At 37.3% G+C, this 18,958-nt stretch overlaps 1 protein-coding gene across 4 annotated transcripts; it reads left to right on the top strand.

The window, feature by feature from the left end:
• The first annotated feature begins 10,063 nt into the window (after window positions 1-10,063).
• Window positions 10,064-18,779, top strand: LOC119741682 (zinc finger protein 35-like). Of its 4 annotated transcripts, none has more exons than XM_038217526.1 (8): window positions 10,064-10,191; window positions 11,026-11,264; window positions 11,710-11,840; window positions 13,517-13,613; window positions 14,221-14,352; window positions 15,291-15,900; window positions 16,523-16,635; window positions 16,815-18,779. In XM_038217526.1, the coding sequence occupies exons 2-8, from the start codon at window positions 11,050-11,052 to the stop codon at window positions 17,293-17,295; spliced, it is 1,779 nt and encodes a 592-aa protein (XP_038073454.1). In that variant the 5' UTR covers window positions 10,064-10,191; window positions 11,026-11,049; the 3' UTR covers window positions 17,296-18,779. The 4 variants fall into 4 exon arrangements, with proteins under 4 accessions (XP_038073454.1, XP_038073457.1, XP_038073456.1 ...); XM_038217529.1 differs by lacking the exon at window positions 10,064-10,191 and adding an exon at window positions 10,271-10,290; XM_038217528.1 differs by lacking the exon at window positions 10,064-10,191 and adding an exon at window positions 10,423-10,539.
• The last annotated feature ends 179 nt before the right edge of the window (window positions 18,780-18,958 follow it).

Genomic DNA, 18,958 nt, shown 5'->3' with positions numbered 1-18,958 from the left:
GGGATCGATTTATAAAAATACAAAATAAATCGAGGAAACTATTAAAACAGGGTCGCTTGAGGGCGCACTTTAACTTTAGTGCAGGATCAGGAGCAAAGATCCTATATATATAGCGCCGCTTATGGCGTGTCAAACGTTGCAATATTCAATATTTTGCAATATATATATTGGATGTTCAATATGTGTTTGTTATCTTTTACATTTATGTGCGATGTTCAATATAAGTGTGCGATGTTTTTCATTATTTGCGCGATGTTTAATATATTTGTGCGGTGTTTTACAATATATGTGCGATGTTCAATATATGTGTGCGATGTTTTACATTTATATGCGATTTTCAATTAATAATTATGTGCGATGTTTTTGACGATATATATGTGCGATGTTTTCAATATTATGTTCGATTTTTTTGCATTAAATGTGTGATGTTTTTCGATACAATTGTGTGTATTGTTTTACAATATATTTGCGATATTCTCAAATATGTGAGCAATGTTTCACACATACGTTTGACATTTCGAGCTATTTGTATTCGATGTTTCATCGGTATGTTTGCATTCGATCTTTTGCAATATGCATTTGATATTTCCCTTTTCATTCGATGTTTCTTTAAGAGTCTAAGTCTGGTTACTAGACCGCGAAAGTCTGACTATTTTGCCTAAAGTCAGTGTATGAGACGTCAGGGGATCGCGTAAAGTGATTAGAGCCAGACCTAAACGGTAAAAACCGGAATTGTGGGTAATTCTTTAAGCATACGCAATGCGTTCATCATTGTTTGGGCAGTACCCCCAGCTGTGCCTGTACTACCCATAGTGTTATGTGCATCATCTATGCATTGAGGAGTGCATGACACATGGTCTGAGCTCCAAGGCCGATGTGCACCTGTCCCGTTTAATGATCCAGTTACCTAATAATTTGTTAGCATAAGCTAATGTAAAATTGGGCAAAATTAGATGTTTATGAAAAAAAATCTAATTGTAAGGGGTTAAGCTTGCATTTTTTTAGCAAAATCGGGAAAAATCAGATGTTTCTGGAAAATGCAGATTGTATGGGGTTAGATGTTTATGAAACATTTCAAATTGTAAGGGGTGAACATTGCATATTTTAGCGAAATTGGGCAAAATCAGATGTTTCCGAAAACTTTCAGATGTAAGGGATTATTAAACCTTGCTTTTTTAGTGAAATTTTGCAAAGTTAGATGTTACGAAAAATTTCAAATTGAAAGGGGTTAACCTCGCATTTTTTTAAAGCGACAATGGGAAAAAATCAAATGTTTCTGGAAAATTGCAGATTGTAAGGGGTTAACCTTGCTTTTTGAATCAGATTGGGGAAAATTAGATGTTCATGAAAAAAATTCAAATTGTAAGGGGTTAACCTTGCATTTTTTTTTGCAAAATAGGACACAATCAGATGATTCTGGAAAATTGCAGATTGTTAGGGCTTAACCTTGTAATTGGGCAAAAAGAAATGTTTATGAAAATTTTTAAATTGTAAGAGGTGTACCATGTATATTTAGTAAAATTTGGCAAAATCAGATTTGTATGAAAAATTAAAATGGTAAGGGGTTAACCTTGCTTTTTTAGCAAAATTTGGAACATATTTTACTAAAATTGGGCAAAATCAGATGCTTCTAAAAAATCCAGATGTAAAGTTTCCGCAAAAACAGCGTTGAAAAAGAGCCCAATGTTGAACTTTACTGAGTCTGAGGTCTATCGAGGGGACGATCCTTATTTCAACTCCCGGAGATTCGCTGACAGTCTCTATTTTTCTTTTTAAGAAAGTCGAAATACCTGAAGAGGGAGGTGAGAATTTATATGTGCCCAGATACAAAGAGTAGAAACCTACGCGTCTGCCTTTTGAAAATACACAATTGCGGTGTTCATTGTTGCGTAATGATCCGCCTAGCACACGACTGTTTTGCACATTAGGCTGTGTTATGCAGCTTCCTAACAAACCAAACACACTGAGCTCATTATATCGACTTGTTTTTACCCATTAAGGTCAAGCAAATGGACCCAGTAATCTTCCTGGCGCGTTTGCTCACCTATAAAGACAACTTTTCTCAGTTTAAGGAACATTCTAAGGTAACGAAATGGCCGAGTGGTTACGATTCGTCGTCCACGGTTAGCGGGGTCCCGGGTTCGAATCCCGCTGGTGTCTTTTTGGTTTTTAACGTATGAGTTCAATTATTAACTATAAGAGATTTAATTTCCCGTCGTAAAGTACCTTAGCTTAATCGGTAAGCACTGCTGCTGGCACTGTCCGCGAGTTCCAGGTTGGCGCCTTCGTACAGGTTCAGGGCATGTGGTCCACTCGGAGGATCAGGGCTTAGGGGCCGCCCTGTTCCTCCCTTAGCTCTTTGCTTTTACATGGTGCCTGGCCCTCCGGGGTTATATGGATGGATAGGGAAGGAAGTGTGTATTGGTCGGGGACGCCGAGACCCCGGAAGAGAACTAAGGGATCGGCTGGGGCATTGTTATGGCTCAGACCGATCCCTGAAAGCTTGACTAGCACATAACTTTTTGATTTTTTTTACCCTCTATCTTTTATACTTTGGTTTAGTTTGATATCTACAGCTGCTCGGCAGGTCTACGGGTAGTATCAAAATTGAAACAAAGGTGTATGTCATAAATCAATGAATATTTCATAATGACTATAATCAAAACGGAGTTTCGTTTGATCAATTTGACTATCATTATATAATGACGCGATTGCCAATTGACGTAAGAAACGCCATAAATTATACCGGGAAAGAATAAAGATGTACATTGTAATATAAATATTATTAATACATCTTTCAAATAACGTGTCTTTAATTGTGAGCATTCCAAACAATACAGTAATTCGCAACAGTATTAGAATGGTATATGATAGCACGATCAATGCGTCTCTATTAAATTTTAAAATATATAATTTAGGCCCCTATGTGTGAAATATTCTTTGATTAACTATAAGCATTCCATACGAATGAGTTAATTCGCAAAATATAGCAACAACAAAAGAGAAAGGAAAAAGAGAAAATTCCTTTACCCTAAAAACTGGAAAAATAATTTGTTTTAAAAAGGCAAATGGGACACTTCATGTATTGATTTAACAGTTTGCAAGGAGTTAGCCTTGCATTTTAGCAAAATTGGGAAATATCAGATGTTTCTGGAAAATTGCAGCTTGTAAGGGGTTAACCTTGCATTTTTAGTAAAATTTAGATGTTTATGAAACATTTCAAATAGTAAGGGGTGAACCTTGCATTTTTTAGGGAAATTGGGCAAAATCAGATCTTTCTGGAAAATTTCAGATTGTAAGGGGTTAACCTTGCTTTTGTAGTAAAATTTGGCAAAATAAGATGTGTATGAAAAATTTCAAATTATAAGGGGTTAACCTTTCTTTTTGAGTAAAATTGGGAAAATTTAAATGATTATGAAAAATTTCAAATTGTCAGTGGTTAACCTTGCATTTTTTTAGCAAAATAGGGCAAAATCAGGTGTTTATGGAAAATTTCAGATGGTAAGGGGTTTACTTTGCATTTTTAGCAAAATTGGGCAAAATCAGATTTGTATGAAAGATCAAAAATTGTAAGAGGTTAACCTTTGCCCAATTAGGGCGAAATCAGATGTTTCTGGAAAGTTGCAGATTGAAAGGGGTTAACCTTGCATTTTAAGCAAAACTGGGCAATATCAGATTTTTATGAAAAATCTCAAATTGTAAGGGGTGAATCTTGCATTTTTAGCAAAATTGGGCAAAATCAGATGTTTCGGAAAAATTTCAGATGTAAGGGGGTTAACCTTGCATTTTAAGCAAAATTGGGCAAAATGAGATTTTTATGAAAAATCTCAAATTGTAAGGGGTGAACCTTGCATATATTAGCAAAATGGGGCAAAATCAGATGTTTTTGAAAAAAATTCCGATGTAAGGAATTAACCTTACTTTTTTCTTTAGTGAAATTTGGTAAAATTTGGTGCTTATGAAAAATTTCAAATTGTAAGGGGTTAACCTTGCATTTTAGCAAATTGGGCAAAATCAGATGTTTCTGGAAAATTTCAGATTGTAAGGGGTTAACCTTGCTTTTGTAGTAAAATTTGGCAAAATAAGATGTGTATGAAAAATTTCAAATTGTAGGGGGTTAACCTTTCCTTTTGAGTAAAATTGGGCAAAATCAGATTTGTATGAAAGATCAAAAATTGTAAGAGGTTAACCTTTGCCCAATTAGGGCGAAATCAGATGTTTCTGAAAAGATGCAGATTGAAAGGGGTTAACCTTGCATTTTAAGCAAAACTGGGCAATATCAGATTTTTATGAAAAATCTCAAATTGTAAGGGGTGAACCTTGCATTTTTAGCAAAATTGGGCAAAATCAGATGTTTCTGAAAAATTTCAGATGTAAGGGGGTTAACCTTGCATTTTAAGCAAAATTGGGCAAAATGAGATTTTTATGAAAAATCTCAAATTGTAAGGGGTGAACCTTGCATATATTAGCAAAATGGGGCAAAATCAGATGTTTTTGAAAAAAATTCCGATGTAAGGAATTAACCTTACTTTTTTCTTTAGTGAAATTTGGTTAAATTTGGTGTTTATGAAAAATTTCAAATTGTAAGGGGTTAACCTTGCATTTTAGCAAATTGGGCAAAATCAGATGTTTCTGGAAAATTTCAGATTGTAAGGGGTTAACCTTGCTTTTGTAGTAAAATTTGGCAAAATAAGATGTGTATGAAAAATTTCAAATTGTAAGAGGTTAACCTTTGCCCAATTAGGGCGAAATCAGATGTTTCTGAAAAGATGCAGATTGAAAGGGGTTAACCTTGCATTTTAAGCAAAACTGGGCAATATCAGATTTTTATGAAAAATCTCAAATTGTAAGGGGTGAACCTTGCATTTTAAGCAAAATTGGGCAAAATGAGATTTTTATGAAAAATCTCAAATTGTAAGGGGTGAACCTTGTATTTTTTAGCGAAATTGGGCAAAATCAAATCTTTCTGGAAAATTTCAGATTGTAAGGGGTTAACCTTGCTTTTTTAGCAAAATAGGGCAAAATCAGGTGTTTATGAAAAATGTCAGATTGTAAGGGGTTCACCTTGCATTTTTAGCAAAATTGGGAAAAATCAGATTTGTATGAAAAATCAAAAATTGTAAGAGGTTAACCTTTGCCCAATTAGGGCAAAATCAGATGTTTCTGGAAAATTGCAGATTGAAAGGGGTTAACCTTGCATTTTTAGCAAAACTGGGCAATATCAGATTTTTATGAAAAATCTCAAATTGTAAGGGGGGAACCTTGCATTTTTAGCAAAATTGGGCAAAATCAGATGTTTCTGAAAAATTTCAGATGTAAGGGGTTAACCTTGCTTTTTTAGTGATATTTGGCAAAATAAGATGTGAATGAAAAATTTCAAATTGTAAGGGGTTAACCTTGCTTTTTTAGTAAAATTGGGCAAATTTTAATGTGCATGAAAAATTTAAATTGTTAGGGGTTAACCTTGCATTTTTTAGCAAAATACGGCAAAACCAAGTGTTCATGAAACATTTCAGATTGTAAAGGGTTCACTTTGCATTTTTAGCAAAATTGGGAAAAATCAGATTTGTATAAAAAATCAAAAATTGTAAGGGGTTAACCTTTGCCAAATTAGGGCAAAATCAGATGTTTCTTGAAAGTTGCAGATTGAAAGGGGTTAACCTTGCATTTTAAGCAAATTTGGGCAAAATGAGATTTTTATGAAAAATCTCAAATTGTAAGGAATGAACCTTGCATATATTAGCAAAATTGGGCAAATTTTAATGTGCATGAAAAATTTAAATTGTTAGGGGTTAACCTTGCATTTTTTAGCAAAATACGGCAAAACCAGGTGTTCATGAAACATTTCAGATTGTAAAGGGTTTACTTTGCATTTTTAGCAAAATTGGGAAAAATCGGATTTGTATGAAAAATCAAAAATTGTAAGGGGTTAACCTTGCCAAATTAGGGCAAAATCAGATGTTTCTTGAAAATTGCAGATTGAAAGGGGTTAACCTTGCATTTTAAGCAAATTTGGGCAAAATGAGATTTTATAAAAAATCTCAAATTGTAAGGAGTGAACCTTGCATATATTAGCAAAATTGAGCAAAATCAGATGTTTCTGAAAAAATTCCGATGCAAGGAATTAACCTTACTTTTTTTTTTAGTGAAATTTGGTAAAAATTAGATGTTTATGAAAAATTTCAAACTGTAAGGGGTTCAGCTTGCATTGTTTTTAGCAAAACAGGGCAAAATCAGCTGTTTATGGAAAATTTCAAATTGTAAGGGGTTAACCTTGCATTATAGCAAAATTGGGCAAAATCAGATGTTTCTGGAAAATTTCAAATTATAAAGGGTTAACCTTGCATTTTTTAAGCGAAATTGGGAAAAAAAATCTGATGTTTCTGGAAAATTGCAGATTGTAAGGGTTAACCTTGCTTTTTGAATAAGATTGGGAAAAATAAGATGTTCATGAAAAAAAGGGGTAAGGGGTTAACCTTGCATTGTTTTAGCAAAATAGGACACAATCAGATGATTCTGGAATATTGCAGATTGTTAGGGCTTAACCTTGTATTTCTAGCAAAATTGGGCAAAAAGAAATATTTATGAAAAATTGTAAACTGTAAGAGGTGTACCTTGTATATTTAGTAAAATTTGGCAAAATCAGATTTGTATGAAAAATCTAAAATGGTAAGGGGTTAACCTTGCTTTTTTAGCAAAATTTGGAGCATATTTTACTCAAATTGGGCAGAATCAGATGCTTCTATAAATCCAGATGTAAAGTTTCCGCTAAAAATAAAAGGTTCACCCCTTACAATTTGAGATTTTTCATATAAATCTGATATTGCCCAGTTATGCTAAAAATGCCAAGTTAACTCTTTACAATCTTCAATTTTTAAGAAACATCTGATTTTTCCCAATTTCGCTTAAAAAAGCAAGGTTAACCCCTTTCAATCTGCAATTTTCCAGAAACATCTGATTTTGCCCTAATTTGGCAAGGTTAACCCCTTACAATTTTTGATTTTTCACACAAATCTGATTTTGCCCAATTTTGCTAAAACTGCAAAGTTAACCCCTTACAATCTGAAATTTTCCATAAACACCTGATTTTGCCCTATTTTGCTAAAAATGCAAGGTTAACCACTGACAATTTGATAAACATTTAAATTTTCCCAATTTCACTAAAAAAGCAAGGTTAACACCTTACAATTTGAAATTTTTCATAAACATCTGATTTTGCCCTATTTTGCAAAAAAAAAAAGCAATCTGAACCCTTTATAATTTGAAATTTTCCATAAACATCTAATTTTTACAAAATCTCACCCCCAAAAAGCAAGGTTAATTCCTTACATCGGAATTTTTGCAGAAACATCTGATTTTGACCAATTTTCTTTAAAATGCAAGGTAACCCCTTTCAATCTGCAATTTTCAAGAAACATCTGATTTTGCCCTAATTTGGCAAAGGTTAACCCCTTACAATTTTTGATTTTTCATACAAATCTGATTTTTCCCAATTTTGCTAAAAATGCAAGGTGAATCCTTTACAATCTTAAATTTTTCATGAACACCTGGTTTTGCCGTATTTTGCAAAAATATGCAAGGTTAACCCCTAACAATTTGAAATTTTCAGATGTAAGGGGGTTAACCTTGCTTTTTAGTGCCCTAATTTGGCAAAGGTTAACCCCCTTACAATTTTTGATTTTTCATACAAATCTGATTTTTCCCAATTTCGCTAAAAAAGCAAGGTTAACCCCCTTACATCTGAAATTTTTCAGAAACATCTGATTTTGCCCAATTTTGCTAAAAATGCAAGGTTCACCCCTTACAATTTGAGATTTTTCATAAAAATCTGATATCGCCCAGTTTTGCTAAAAATGCAAGGTTAACCCCTTTCAATCTGCAATTTTCCAGAAACATCTGATTTTGCCCTAATTGGGCAAAGGTTAACCTCTTACAATTATTGATTTTTCATACAAATCTGATTTTTCCCAATTTTGCTAAAAATGCAAGGTGAACCCCTTACAATCTGACATTTTTCATAAACAACTGATTTTTCCCAATTTCGCTAAAAAATGCAAGGTTCACCCCTTAAAATTTGAAATGTTTCATAAACATCTAAATTTTACTAAAAATGCAAGGTTAACCCCTTACAAGCTGCACTTTTCCAGAAACATCTGATTTTCCCCAATTTTGCTAAAATGTAAGGTTAACCCCTTGCATACTATTACATCAATACATGAAGTGTCCCATTTGCCTTTTTAAAACAAATTATTTTTCCAGTTTTTAGGGTAAAGGAATTTTCTCTTTTTCCTTTCTCTTTTGTTGTTGCTATATTTTGCGAATTAACTCATTCGTATGGAATGCTCATAGTCAATCAAAGAATATTTCACACATAGGGCCCTAAATTATATTTTTTTTAAATTTAATAGAGACGCATTGATCGTACAATCATATACCATTCTATTACTGTTGCGAATTACTGTATTGTTTGGAATGCTCACAATTAAAGACACGTTATTTGAAAGATGTATAAATATATTTATATTACAATGTTCGTCTTTATTCTTTCCCGGTATAATTTATGGCGTTTCTTACGTCAATTGGCAATCGCGTCATTATATAATGATAGTCAAATTGATCAAACGAAACTCCGTTTTGATTATAGTCAGTTATGAAATATTCATTGATTTATGACATACACCTTTGTTTCAACTTTAATACTACCCGTAGACCTGCCGAGCAGCTGTAGATATCAAACTAAACCAAAGTATAAAAGATAGAGGGTAAAAAAAATCAAAAAGTTATGTGCTAGTCAAGCTTTCAGGGATCGGTCTGAGCCATAACAATGCCCCAGCCGATCCCTTAGTTCTCTTCCGGGGTCTCGGCGTCCCCGACCAATACACACTTCCTTCCCTATCCATCCATATAACCCCGGAGGGCCAGGCACCATGTAAAAGCAAAGAGCTAAGGGAGGAACAGGGCGGCCCCTAAGCCCTGATCCTCCGAGTGGACCACATGCCCTGAACCTGTACGAAGGCGCCAACCTGGAACTCGCGGACAGTACCAGCAGCAGTGCTTACCGATTAAGCTAAGGTACTGTTGGTACTTTACGACGGGAAATTAAATCTCTTATAGTTAATAATTGAACTCATACGTTAAAAACCAAAAAGACACCAGCGGGATTCGAACCCGGGACCCCGCTAACCGTGGACGACGAATCGTAACCACTCGGCCATTTCGTTACCTTAGAATGTTCCTTAAACTGAGAAAAATTGTCTTTATAGGTGAGCAAACGCGCCAAGATTACTGGGTCCATTTGCTTGACCTTAATGGGTAAAAACAAGTCGATATAATGAGCCCAGTGTGTTTGGTTTGTTAGGAAGCTGCATAACACAGCCTAATGTGCAAAACAGTCGTGTGCTAGGCGGATCATTACGCAATTAACAATGAACACCGCAATTGTGTATTTTCAAAAGGCAGACGCGTAGGTTTCTACTCTTTGTATCTGGGCACATATAGATTCTCACCTCCCTCTTCATGTATTTCGACTTTCTTAAAAAGATAAATAGAGACTGTCAGCGAATCTCCGGGAGTTGAAATAAGGATCGTCCCCTCGATAGACCTCAGACTTAAAGTTCAACATTGGGCTCTTTTTCAACGCTGTTTTTGCGGAAACTTTACATCTGGATTTTTTAGAAGCATCTGATTTTGCCCAATTTTAGTAAAATATGTTCCAAATTTTGCTAAAAAAGCAAGGTTAACCCCTTACCATTTTAGATTTTTCATACAAATCTGATTTTGCCAAATTTTACTAAATATACAAGGTACACCTCTAACAACACACACAATTGTATCGAAAAACATCGCACATTTAATGCAAGAAATCGAACATATAATATTGAAAACATCGCACATGATATCGTCAAAAACATCGCACATATAAATTGAAAATCGCATATAAAATGTAAAACATCGCACACATATATTGAACATTGCACATATATTGTAAAACATCGCACAAATATACATCGCGCAAATAATGAAAAACATCGCACACTTAAATTGAACACCGCACATAAATGTAAAAGATAACAAACACAATATTGAACATCTAACATGTATATTGCAAAATATTGAATATTGCAACGTTTGACACGCCATAGCCGCTTGCTAGCTACGGCGCTATAGGATCTTTGATCAGGAGTTTAACCGGTTGGTTATAGGGCCACAGCTAAACTACCAGCTAAACATAAACATTTTCCATTTTGATAGTAATTACTTAAAAATATTTCTTGACTTTCCATAGACTTTGTACGCAATTAATAGCCTCCTTTTTAAAATTTAATTGAGATCTCAAACTTGGCTGGTGAAATACTGAGAAACTTGTCTTTGCCTCATGAAAATGTTGGTGAATTTTGTCGGCTAAGTCAAGTGGATAGCCCCATCACTAGTGTGGCCGCGGTAGCGCGGCATACCGCGGCCACACTAGTGGGGTAGGTGCCGGAGTAAAGTTGGCCAGATTTAGTTTTCATGTTTTTCTGCACTGGGGCTAGCTAACGAGTAATACAGTATGCCAGTTGACACTGCCAAGTTCTATAAATTTATGAACTGATGAACAAGGTTTTGGGTGTTTTGACTAGTAATAGTATGAGGTTTTCCATTACCAGAAAAATGAAAAATGAGTGGGGTTGCTTCTTTGTTTCTACCAGACGAAGAACAGAATATTTTCATGATTTATCATGACACTTTGTACACAACCAACAAAGTGCCGGAAAGAAATTTGCAATCTGATGCCACTTCAGCGGTTGTGTACAAAGTCTGTTGAGAGTCAAGAACATTTTCTAAGTATTTCCTAACAAAATTTGAAATGTTTCTCAGTCCCAGATTCATGTCTTATCATCATTTCTGCAATGACTGACCTTCATTGAGATGATGTATAAAGAAAAAAGTGGCGTCGGGTTGCAACATTCTTGCCAAAGTATCTCCCAAAAAAACCCACATTCCATTTAAATTTTGATTCAAATCTGAATTTGCTGCTTTTTTCAGGACCCAATCCAAGCATCTTGAGACATGGGAGGACCGAAGGCAGCCGTTCCTACTAAGAATTACAGCATTCGTCTGGGGCAAACCATCTTCTCGTTGTGGTCCGCCTCCAAAGACATGTACGCCTCCTCCAGTGCCAAGTACTCCAAGTTCAAGCTGTGTCAGTCCGACTTCGCTGAGCACTTGCTGAAATTTCACACGGAGACTGGCTGCAGTCTGTGCTGTGGAGATGCTTACATCTCGTGAGTTGAACAATAATTGGATTGAAAGGGATTTTTTTTAACTTGAAAAATATACCTACTTTTAATAATAGTAACTCCAGGGTCAAAGACTACAAGAAACTTTGTTTAGAAAAAAATCTGCTATTTATTGTAAGGGTACATTTTTAAGTCATGAACTGAAACTAGTCAATGACACTCCGGACCCAAAAAAAATGGATTTATACATAGTAACATAGTGTTGTTCAAATATTATTCAAAATTTTGTTCAAAGTTTTGAAAGTTTGAACAAATCAAAGAGTTGTACTCGAAGTCAATTGTTTGATGCCAATAAACATTAGATCCAGTTTATCCTAGACGCTGCTGTTAAAATCTATAGTCAAATGACTCAAACGTTTCTTTATTTGTAAGAAATTCTGATTTTATTTATATTTTTTTCTGTCTATATTTTTCCCTTCTCATTTTGCAGTAAGTTTCGGAATGTTGGAGTTCAGACCGATAAAGAAGAATGCAAATGTAAAAGTATGGAGCAACGTTGGAGAGACGACGTCTGTGATCCCAAAGGTCCCACCAACAGAAAGCCTGTACAAAGGCATCTTGGTAAGAGCAGGGGTCAGGAATGTTTGTGATTATGAAGAGGACAAGGGACCTTAGGCTCCATCCGAATAAGTTGGCTATGGCTAAGCATGGGAAGTTGCTCTTGTCATTTCCATAGGCGCAAGTGTAATTGCAAGCCAAAGCCAAGTAATTAGGAGTGTGGCCGAGTGGTTAGGGTTCGTGACTCATGATCCAAGGGGTCAGAGGTTCGAATCCAGCCGCTGGCCATATGTTGTGTCCTTGGGCAAGCCACTTTATCCCCACTTGCCTCTCTCCACCCAGGAGAATGAATTGGTACCGCATTAGTTTGGGAGTAAGTTGCGATGGAAAAGTATCCCATCCAGAGGGAATAGAAATATTCTCAGTTGTTTCATGCTAATGAAACTGAAGATAACGCCAGCCTGATGGGCCACATTGGCTGGTGACAGACTTTATACATGTACTTTACTTACACTTTAATGGAGCCGTGACCCATGTGGCGGTTCATTTGTTCAGACCAATCCGTAGACAGTATTCAGGAATTTCAGGCCACTGTGAAGTAAGTGGCCGATCGAGTGCATGGATATTCACATATTATGAGGCAGTTTTTGTCCTAATTTCTTGACTTCTTCTGGAAAATTGCAATAATCGGGAAGAACCCATGATCTACAAACCTGCAGTAGCAGTAGAAAGATCCAAACTTTGGAGAAAAACAAAGGTGAAAAATCCACATGTCTTTGCTACAGTAAGTTGTTAACTGACCAACTGTCTCTAGAGTAATTGTTGGTTGACTCTGTCTGTAGATGTAAGTGGTCCCGTGCCTAAGCCAAAAACTTGAATATGAAGTGAGCGTTTTTTTGTATTTATATTAGTTATCCCATGAGTGCGAGTGGAACATGGAATAATGTAGTGCATCTTCGGCCTGGTGGTATGTAGGACGTAAGAGGCACTACATTTTCCGTGTTCCATGAGCCCGACTAGTGGGATGACAAATTTATCATCAAGCAAACTTGATGCATTCTTAAGATGGAACACGCACACGGTACATAAACTTTTCAGCAGTTATCCCATTACATTCGTGCAGAAGGAACGCATCTTGGAATAACGTGACACGAGAGTGCCATATGGACCATGCTATTAGGAATAATAGCACACAGTTATTGCCATGGATTGAGAATACAAGTTGCTTCGCCTCGGGTGCTATGCACCCCTCGGGTGTTCAAAACGTCATATCCCACATCACAACAGTCAACAATTGTTTTGTTATACCTCTGTCTTGGATTCTTTGGACTTTGAAAACACGAAAACAAACATCAGTAAACACATCAATCATGACATTCGAACGTCAACTCGCAAGCATGTCGCGTACCGAGCTCGAAACAGCTGATCGTCTGCTAGTTCGCTGCTCCCACTCATGTGTGAAAACATGGTGAAAATAGCGTGGGTACCAACGATACAAGCATTTCACACTGTGCGTACAGTACATACAAAGTCATAGCACCATGACTTTTTATAAAGTTAACAAGTGATTGTTCTAGGCTAATGAAAATACAGTATTCAAGACAGAGGTATAAAAAATACTTATTCTCTTACTTGAAATATTCTTATAGGGCTAATCTGTAGAAGCTGCTGTCTATTTAGTTTCAAAAAGAAGGAGCTTTTGTTTAATGTGTTTTTAAAATTTTGTTGGTCTGTTTTAGATTGTGCTAACTTTACAATGTACCCAGAGCAACTGCATAACTGCAGGAAGCTATTAAGAGAGCAACATCTTTCTCTTCCAACATTACACGATTCCCGGTGAGTTACCAATCTTTGTATGGCTGTCTTGTCCCTTCCCTTCAGTCCCATTCAGACCTTTCTTGGCAAATTTATTTGCAAACCAGCATTGAATTTAGATTTGTGATTGGTATATTGCAGCACTGATTTCCATTCAATTTTGACCCAACTAGAAACAATTGTTTGTTTGTTTGTTTTCAAGAAAATTTTACTTCAGTTAAAGATATGCCCATATCACAGAAGACTTGAGGGTGGCATTGGGAGTCAGGTTGGCGTAGCGGTACTTTCCTCGCCTTCCTCAGCTGTGACCCGGGTTCGAATCCCGCCCGGGCCAATATGTGGATTGGGTTCTCAGTCCCTACCTGATTCTGTGGGTTTACCCCAGAATGTCTTCTGGGCTTTTCCTCCCACCTCTAAAACTGTAATTTCTTCTCATTGTCTTCTTTCCGAGTTTGTGTGATGTTTACTCTGGGATGCTTTACGGACTATAAAGATACAGATACAGAATGCAATATTAATGGTGAATGCAAATACATTGACACACAAGCCAAAGAACACATGTGTTGTTCATTGATAACATTAGTGTTGTCTTATTGTTGGATGCATTGTTGAATTTGTTTATGTGAAGGCCAGATGACAACCTTGGTGAGAAGAAAGACTTGAGAGATGAGGAGGAGGAGGAGGAGGATTTTGATGACACTGAGACGCTGACGGCATCAGAGGGAGGCTCTGAAGATGAATCTGAAGTCTCTCCTGTAAGGTAAGTAGCACACTCATTGTGTATAATAACAGGGAATTTCCTATTTAAGATATCAAGTTTTCAATTAAGGATAATTACTGCAGATAGCTGTAGAATGTTTTATGGATCGGCAATCATATAGTTTTCATCCAGTCACAAAGGAGATAAATAACATTTGCACCTCGGTAAGTGCAAGAACAGTGGTTAAAGGTAATATACAACATTTGCAAACATAAAAAAACCTCCAAAACTACCAAATTATTATGGAAAACCTGCAAGTGAATAATAGTCTCAAGCATCCTGTGAAATCATTGCACTTGGTATGCTGTCATTTCTTCTATAATTACCTTAAAGGGAATGTACAAATTTGCTTTTGCTGCAATTTTCAGAAGTAAATGGATTTGGAGGATTAGAATGTTATAGCAAATATTGTTAAACTGACTTGTTTCACATTTTGGGCTTGTAGATGCCGGAAAAGTCAAGAAAACAAAACATGTTCTTGTAGTCTGGTTACCTGACCCCACTTAACATGCTTAAGATGAAACAGAGCAGCTTATAGACTTTTGGGAATTGTAAGGTCAGAGAATCAGTCTAGCAGGCTTGTACCCCTTCACAGGTGTGTAATCAATTGCTAAGAAAATGTGGAATAACTAAATATGAAAAAATAGGAGCAGTTTTTGAAAAAAAGCCGTTTTTTTTCCAACGCTGGTCGGCCGACTAGCATTAGAAAAATGCATCATCAATAATGGGTGCGTTGGTGTAGCTCACCCGGATCGACCCGGATCGACAGGCAGAAGGTTTATAGCCACAAAAACAGGGCTATCTTACGCTCCAAAGCGGCCATCAGGATCCTCACATGGATCCGTTGAATCTCGGGAGTTTTTCATATATTATATGCCTAAAAATGCATTTTAAGAATTAAGAATTTATCTTTGATGTCTTATTTGTCTTATTTACAGCAACACAAACTTAGGTTCTGTTGGGGGCAATACAGGACCCAGTGTGAACGCCAACTGTGTACAACTCTTAGAAAGACGGATCCAAAAGCAGAGAGATTCTGTGGAAGGCATCATCTCCAAGATCAAGCAGAAGATCATGGGAGAAGAAGAGGAGGTTGTTACCGTGGCAGCCAAGACTGAGGGGAAAAATTTGCAGCATAGCAAGAATGGTATTGGTTTCCACGGCAACGTGGAGAGGACAGAGGAGAGAAACGAAGATGATTTGATCACTGCACTGTATTCCATGGCTGCTGGCAGTGACGTCCAGTATCCTGAGACGACAAGCCGACACCAAAGATATCCTGCACAGGGGATGCGGGATACCATGGCAACTGATCAAGTCAAGGAAGAGGAGGAAAGATGTGATGCTACCTCGGGGAGAAGCACTAGCTGGGAAGGACTTAGTCGGGTGCCCCCACAGCAACAGGACTGTATTCCTACGATGGAGTTATTGTGTGGCAGTGAATTGTACGCGAAGGTGGAAGAAAACATTGAGGAGGAGCAACAGGCAACAGAGGAGATGGATGTCTTCCAAAATGCTAATGATGTTCTCAAGATGGACACAGGGCAGGTAAACTTGTCAGTAAAGGTCTTGAAATTGCTGTCTTACCAGAGTTATGTGAAGCAGGTTTTGTCGAACTATGAAAATCCATGTAGTTTTTTTGAGCCAGTTTTACAGAGCTAAGCATATAAGATGTGTGCTTAGCACGAACACGCCACCAGCCAAAATATTGTGCATGGTGTGTTGCTTGTGAATTTTTTTCACTGTTTTTGTTTTGTTTTTGCTCAGCAGCATTTTCTGCTAAAATGCTCTATTAAATTGAGCCCCTGCTTATGTAATTTTTCCTATATACTATGCACTTAAAGTAATCATATCATATTAGTGCAAAATCTGAGACTTATATGCATTGCTTTAAGCTTAGAAGATCCTCCACAATATGAGAAAATAACTACTGCACTAAGATTGAAAGAGTAATCATTTAAATGTTGTTTTTTAGAATGCTCACCCAGGCAGTGTCCTTGCAATGAATGTACATTTAAAGCGATCCTGGGAAGTGTCTGGGTTAAACTGTTTTTGGTTCCATTTTTAAATTTGACCCAGTTTCGAAACGCCAATGCCTATGAAAAACTAATGACCTCAAATACTTGCTGTCACATGAAATGACCTTAGTTCATTTTGCTGTTTTGAACAGGAAGTCATATCTCAGGAATTGCAAGAGAAGAAACTCAAGAGGCTAGATGCAGTGTCCAACCTAGACGAGATGTTCAGCAGGCCAATCAAAATGTCCAAAAAGAAAAAACACCAGTGAGTAAAATTCAAGCTCCTTTGTCTATTTCTTTACTCTGATAGTGAAACTGTGATAGCTTTGCCACTGAAGTTTGTGTGCCAGAAAAAAATGTGATTGGAGAAAGACTTTCACATAAAATATCAAAATGTGATTTCTTGTAAATCTGACGAACTGATATAACTGTTTGATTTTCTAGTTCACATCGTCTGGACATGAAGCTAGCCAAACTGCCCAGGCTGTACGAATGTAAGATGTGTTGCCATCGCTTCCAGAAGTCTACTGAAATGATCTCCCACTACGCCAGAGAACATCCAAACCAGCTTGCTGACAGCGTGCCAGGTAGGGAAGGGAATGTCTCAGACGTGGTGACAGCAAGTAACACTTTCCCAGTACTTGACGTGAACCAGATCGCTACCAAGCTGAGGCAGTGCAAACATTGCAAGGAATATGTGGACGACGTCAAAGCCCATCGCAGAATCCACTCGGTGAAGAGGTTCACTTGTGACGTCTGCGGGAAAGGATTCGTCTTCAGATCTTCCCTTCGGAAACATCAGATGTGCCACAACTCGCAGCGGCGGTCGCTTCAATTCCACAAGTGTGAAATGTGCGACAGAACCTTCACCGACAAAATGTCTCTGGATGCCCACGTGTTTTCAACTCACCAACCTCATTCGTAAGCAGTGCGGCAAGTAGTTTGTGAGGAAGAAGACACTGGCTGTGCACAGACGCACCCATCTGATGAAAAAGCTGTGGGTGGGGTTGCACCCAGAAGCACACCATGAAAGTGCACATGAGGACTCATATAGTGAAGTCATACAAATGAGGATATTCATTTTAAGTCTGCAAATGAACCCACATCATGCCTAGAAACAGTATAACAGGCTTAATCCAAGTACCAACAAGTACAAAGTATTTCCGTCCAAGAGCACATTTAACTTGAGTGCATACGTCTGCAGTGTATTCAAAGTTTGAATTTTGTGGGATCCAGATCTCCTTACGATGGTGTATTTTCTTGGCATAGAAAGAAAGAGAGAATAACAGTCTATTCACCCGATTCAAAACGGTTATTTGCTGGAAGTCCACGGGCTGGATTTAGCCCATTCATTCAAAGGGGTAATCCTGTTCAAACGTTCGGGCCAAGGTGAGACCGAAGCCAGTTACATTTCACAAGTGACGATCAGTCAGTCAGCCAGTCAGTCGGGCAGTCTGGAACCTCTCTGGGACCAGCAAAAGAGTATAATTATGTCTACATTAAAAAGAACAAAGCAGGTTGGATTTCAGTCTATGTATGTAAATCTAGGGGTTGATGCAGGGTTGACGCAGGGTTGAAAACACGCATCATTTGCACACTCGAAAAATGTCAACCCTGCGTCAACCCCGAGATTGATTTCGCCCGGGGTTGAGCTCAACCCTGCTCCAGACCAGGGTTGAGATTTTCAACCCAGGCTGAAATTCTTGACAGGGTTTAAAACAGTAGTAACGGAGCATGATAAGCTTGATTTGCATGAAACAAGTATGAAATGATGCGGGGTTGAACGTGGGGTTGAAAAATAAAAAACTTAACACCGGGCGGCACTGGGTTTTCCCGGGGTTGAGTCGAACCCGGGTTGAGAGGCTCGAGTGAAAAGGGCTTATGGGCTCATTGCACAAATATCCTCTCAGCGATGAGAAATGGAGAGTTGGGGAGATCATTGGGTGAAACATTCAAACGCATAACCGGCGATGCCTGACACTCATGCGAAGACGCTGTGGATTTGTGCACATTGAGAATATAATAAGTCATGCCCTCTTTGCGTTATACGCGCGCGAACCAGTACGTGCACGCGGTGTGTCCCGCCAACTGGGCTTTCAGAAGTGGTCAAACAGCGCCCTCAGTTGTTTGTGCACAGAGCCCATAGTTACTATGAGGTTAATGGTTGAAAAATAGCACTTAATTTGGCTATTTTCTTTGCAGACATAAAAATTAATGGATTAATGTGGATAACGTGGTTTTTTTTGTGGTACGATACATTTGTAGCTATCCATAACATTTCCAGCTTTACTGTATCTTGCATACAGCCTTGATGGAAACGTACCTGAAAAATTGATCATCAAATTCTTTGGTATGTAAATGTGAAATAAAATGTGACAATTATTTTAAAATAAAGGGTGTCTAAAAAAAAATCACACACATTCCTTCTGCGAAAGCCATATTTAATAGAAATTAGGAACAATTGGAAAATGTGAATCTGCAGACACTGACAAAAACTAAAATTTAATCAAAATGAATCTTCTATTCAGCAACTCATCCAAACTCAACATTTGCAGTATTCTTATTTGTTTTTGTTTTTTTATCAATGA

The sequence above is a fragment of the Patiria miniata genome, unplaced genomic scaffold, assembly GCF_015706575.1.
Source record: "Patiria miniata isolate m_02_andy unplaced genomic scaffold, ASM1570657v1 HiC_scaffold_5, whole genome shotgun sequence".
Classification (NCBI taxonomy): domain Eukaryota; kingdom Metazoa; phylum Echinodermata; class Asteroidea; order Valvatida; family Asterinidae; genus Patiria; species Patiria miniata.
This window is presented reverse-complemented; position numbering and strand designations above follow the sequence as displayed.

What these genes read in the sequence shown, in the direction of transcription:
- LOC119741682 (XM_038217526.1), top strand. Translation starts at nt 11,050, where the DNA reads ATGGGAGGACCGAAGGCAGCCGTTCCTACTAAGAATTACAGCATTCGT. An exon ending in TGTGGAGATGCTTACATCTC is followed by an intron (nt 11,265 to 11,709) that starts GTGAGTTGAACA and finishes CTCATTTTGCAG; the next exon opens with TAAGTTTCGGAATGTTGGAG. An exon ending in TCCAAAAAGAAAAAACACCA is followed by an intron (nt 16,636 to 16,814) that starts GTGAGTAAAATT and finishes TTGATTTTCTAG; the next exon opens with TTCACATCGTCTGGACATGA.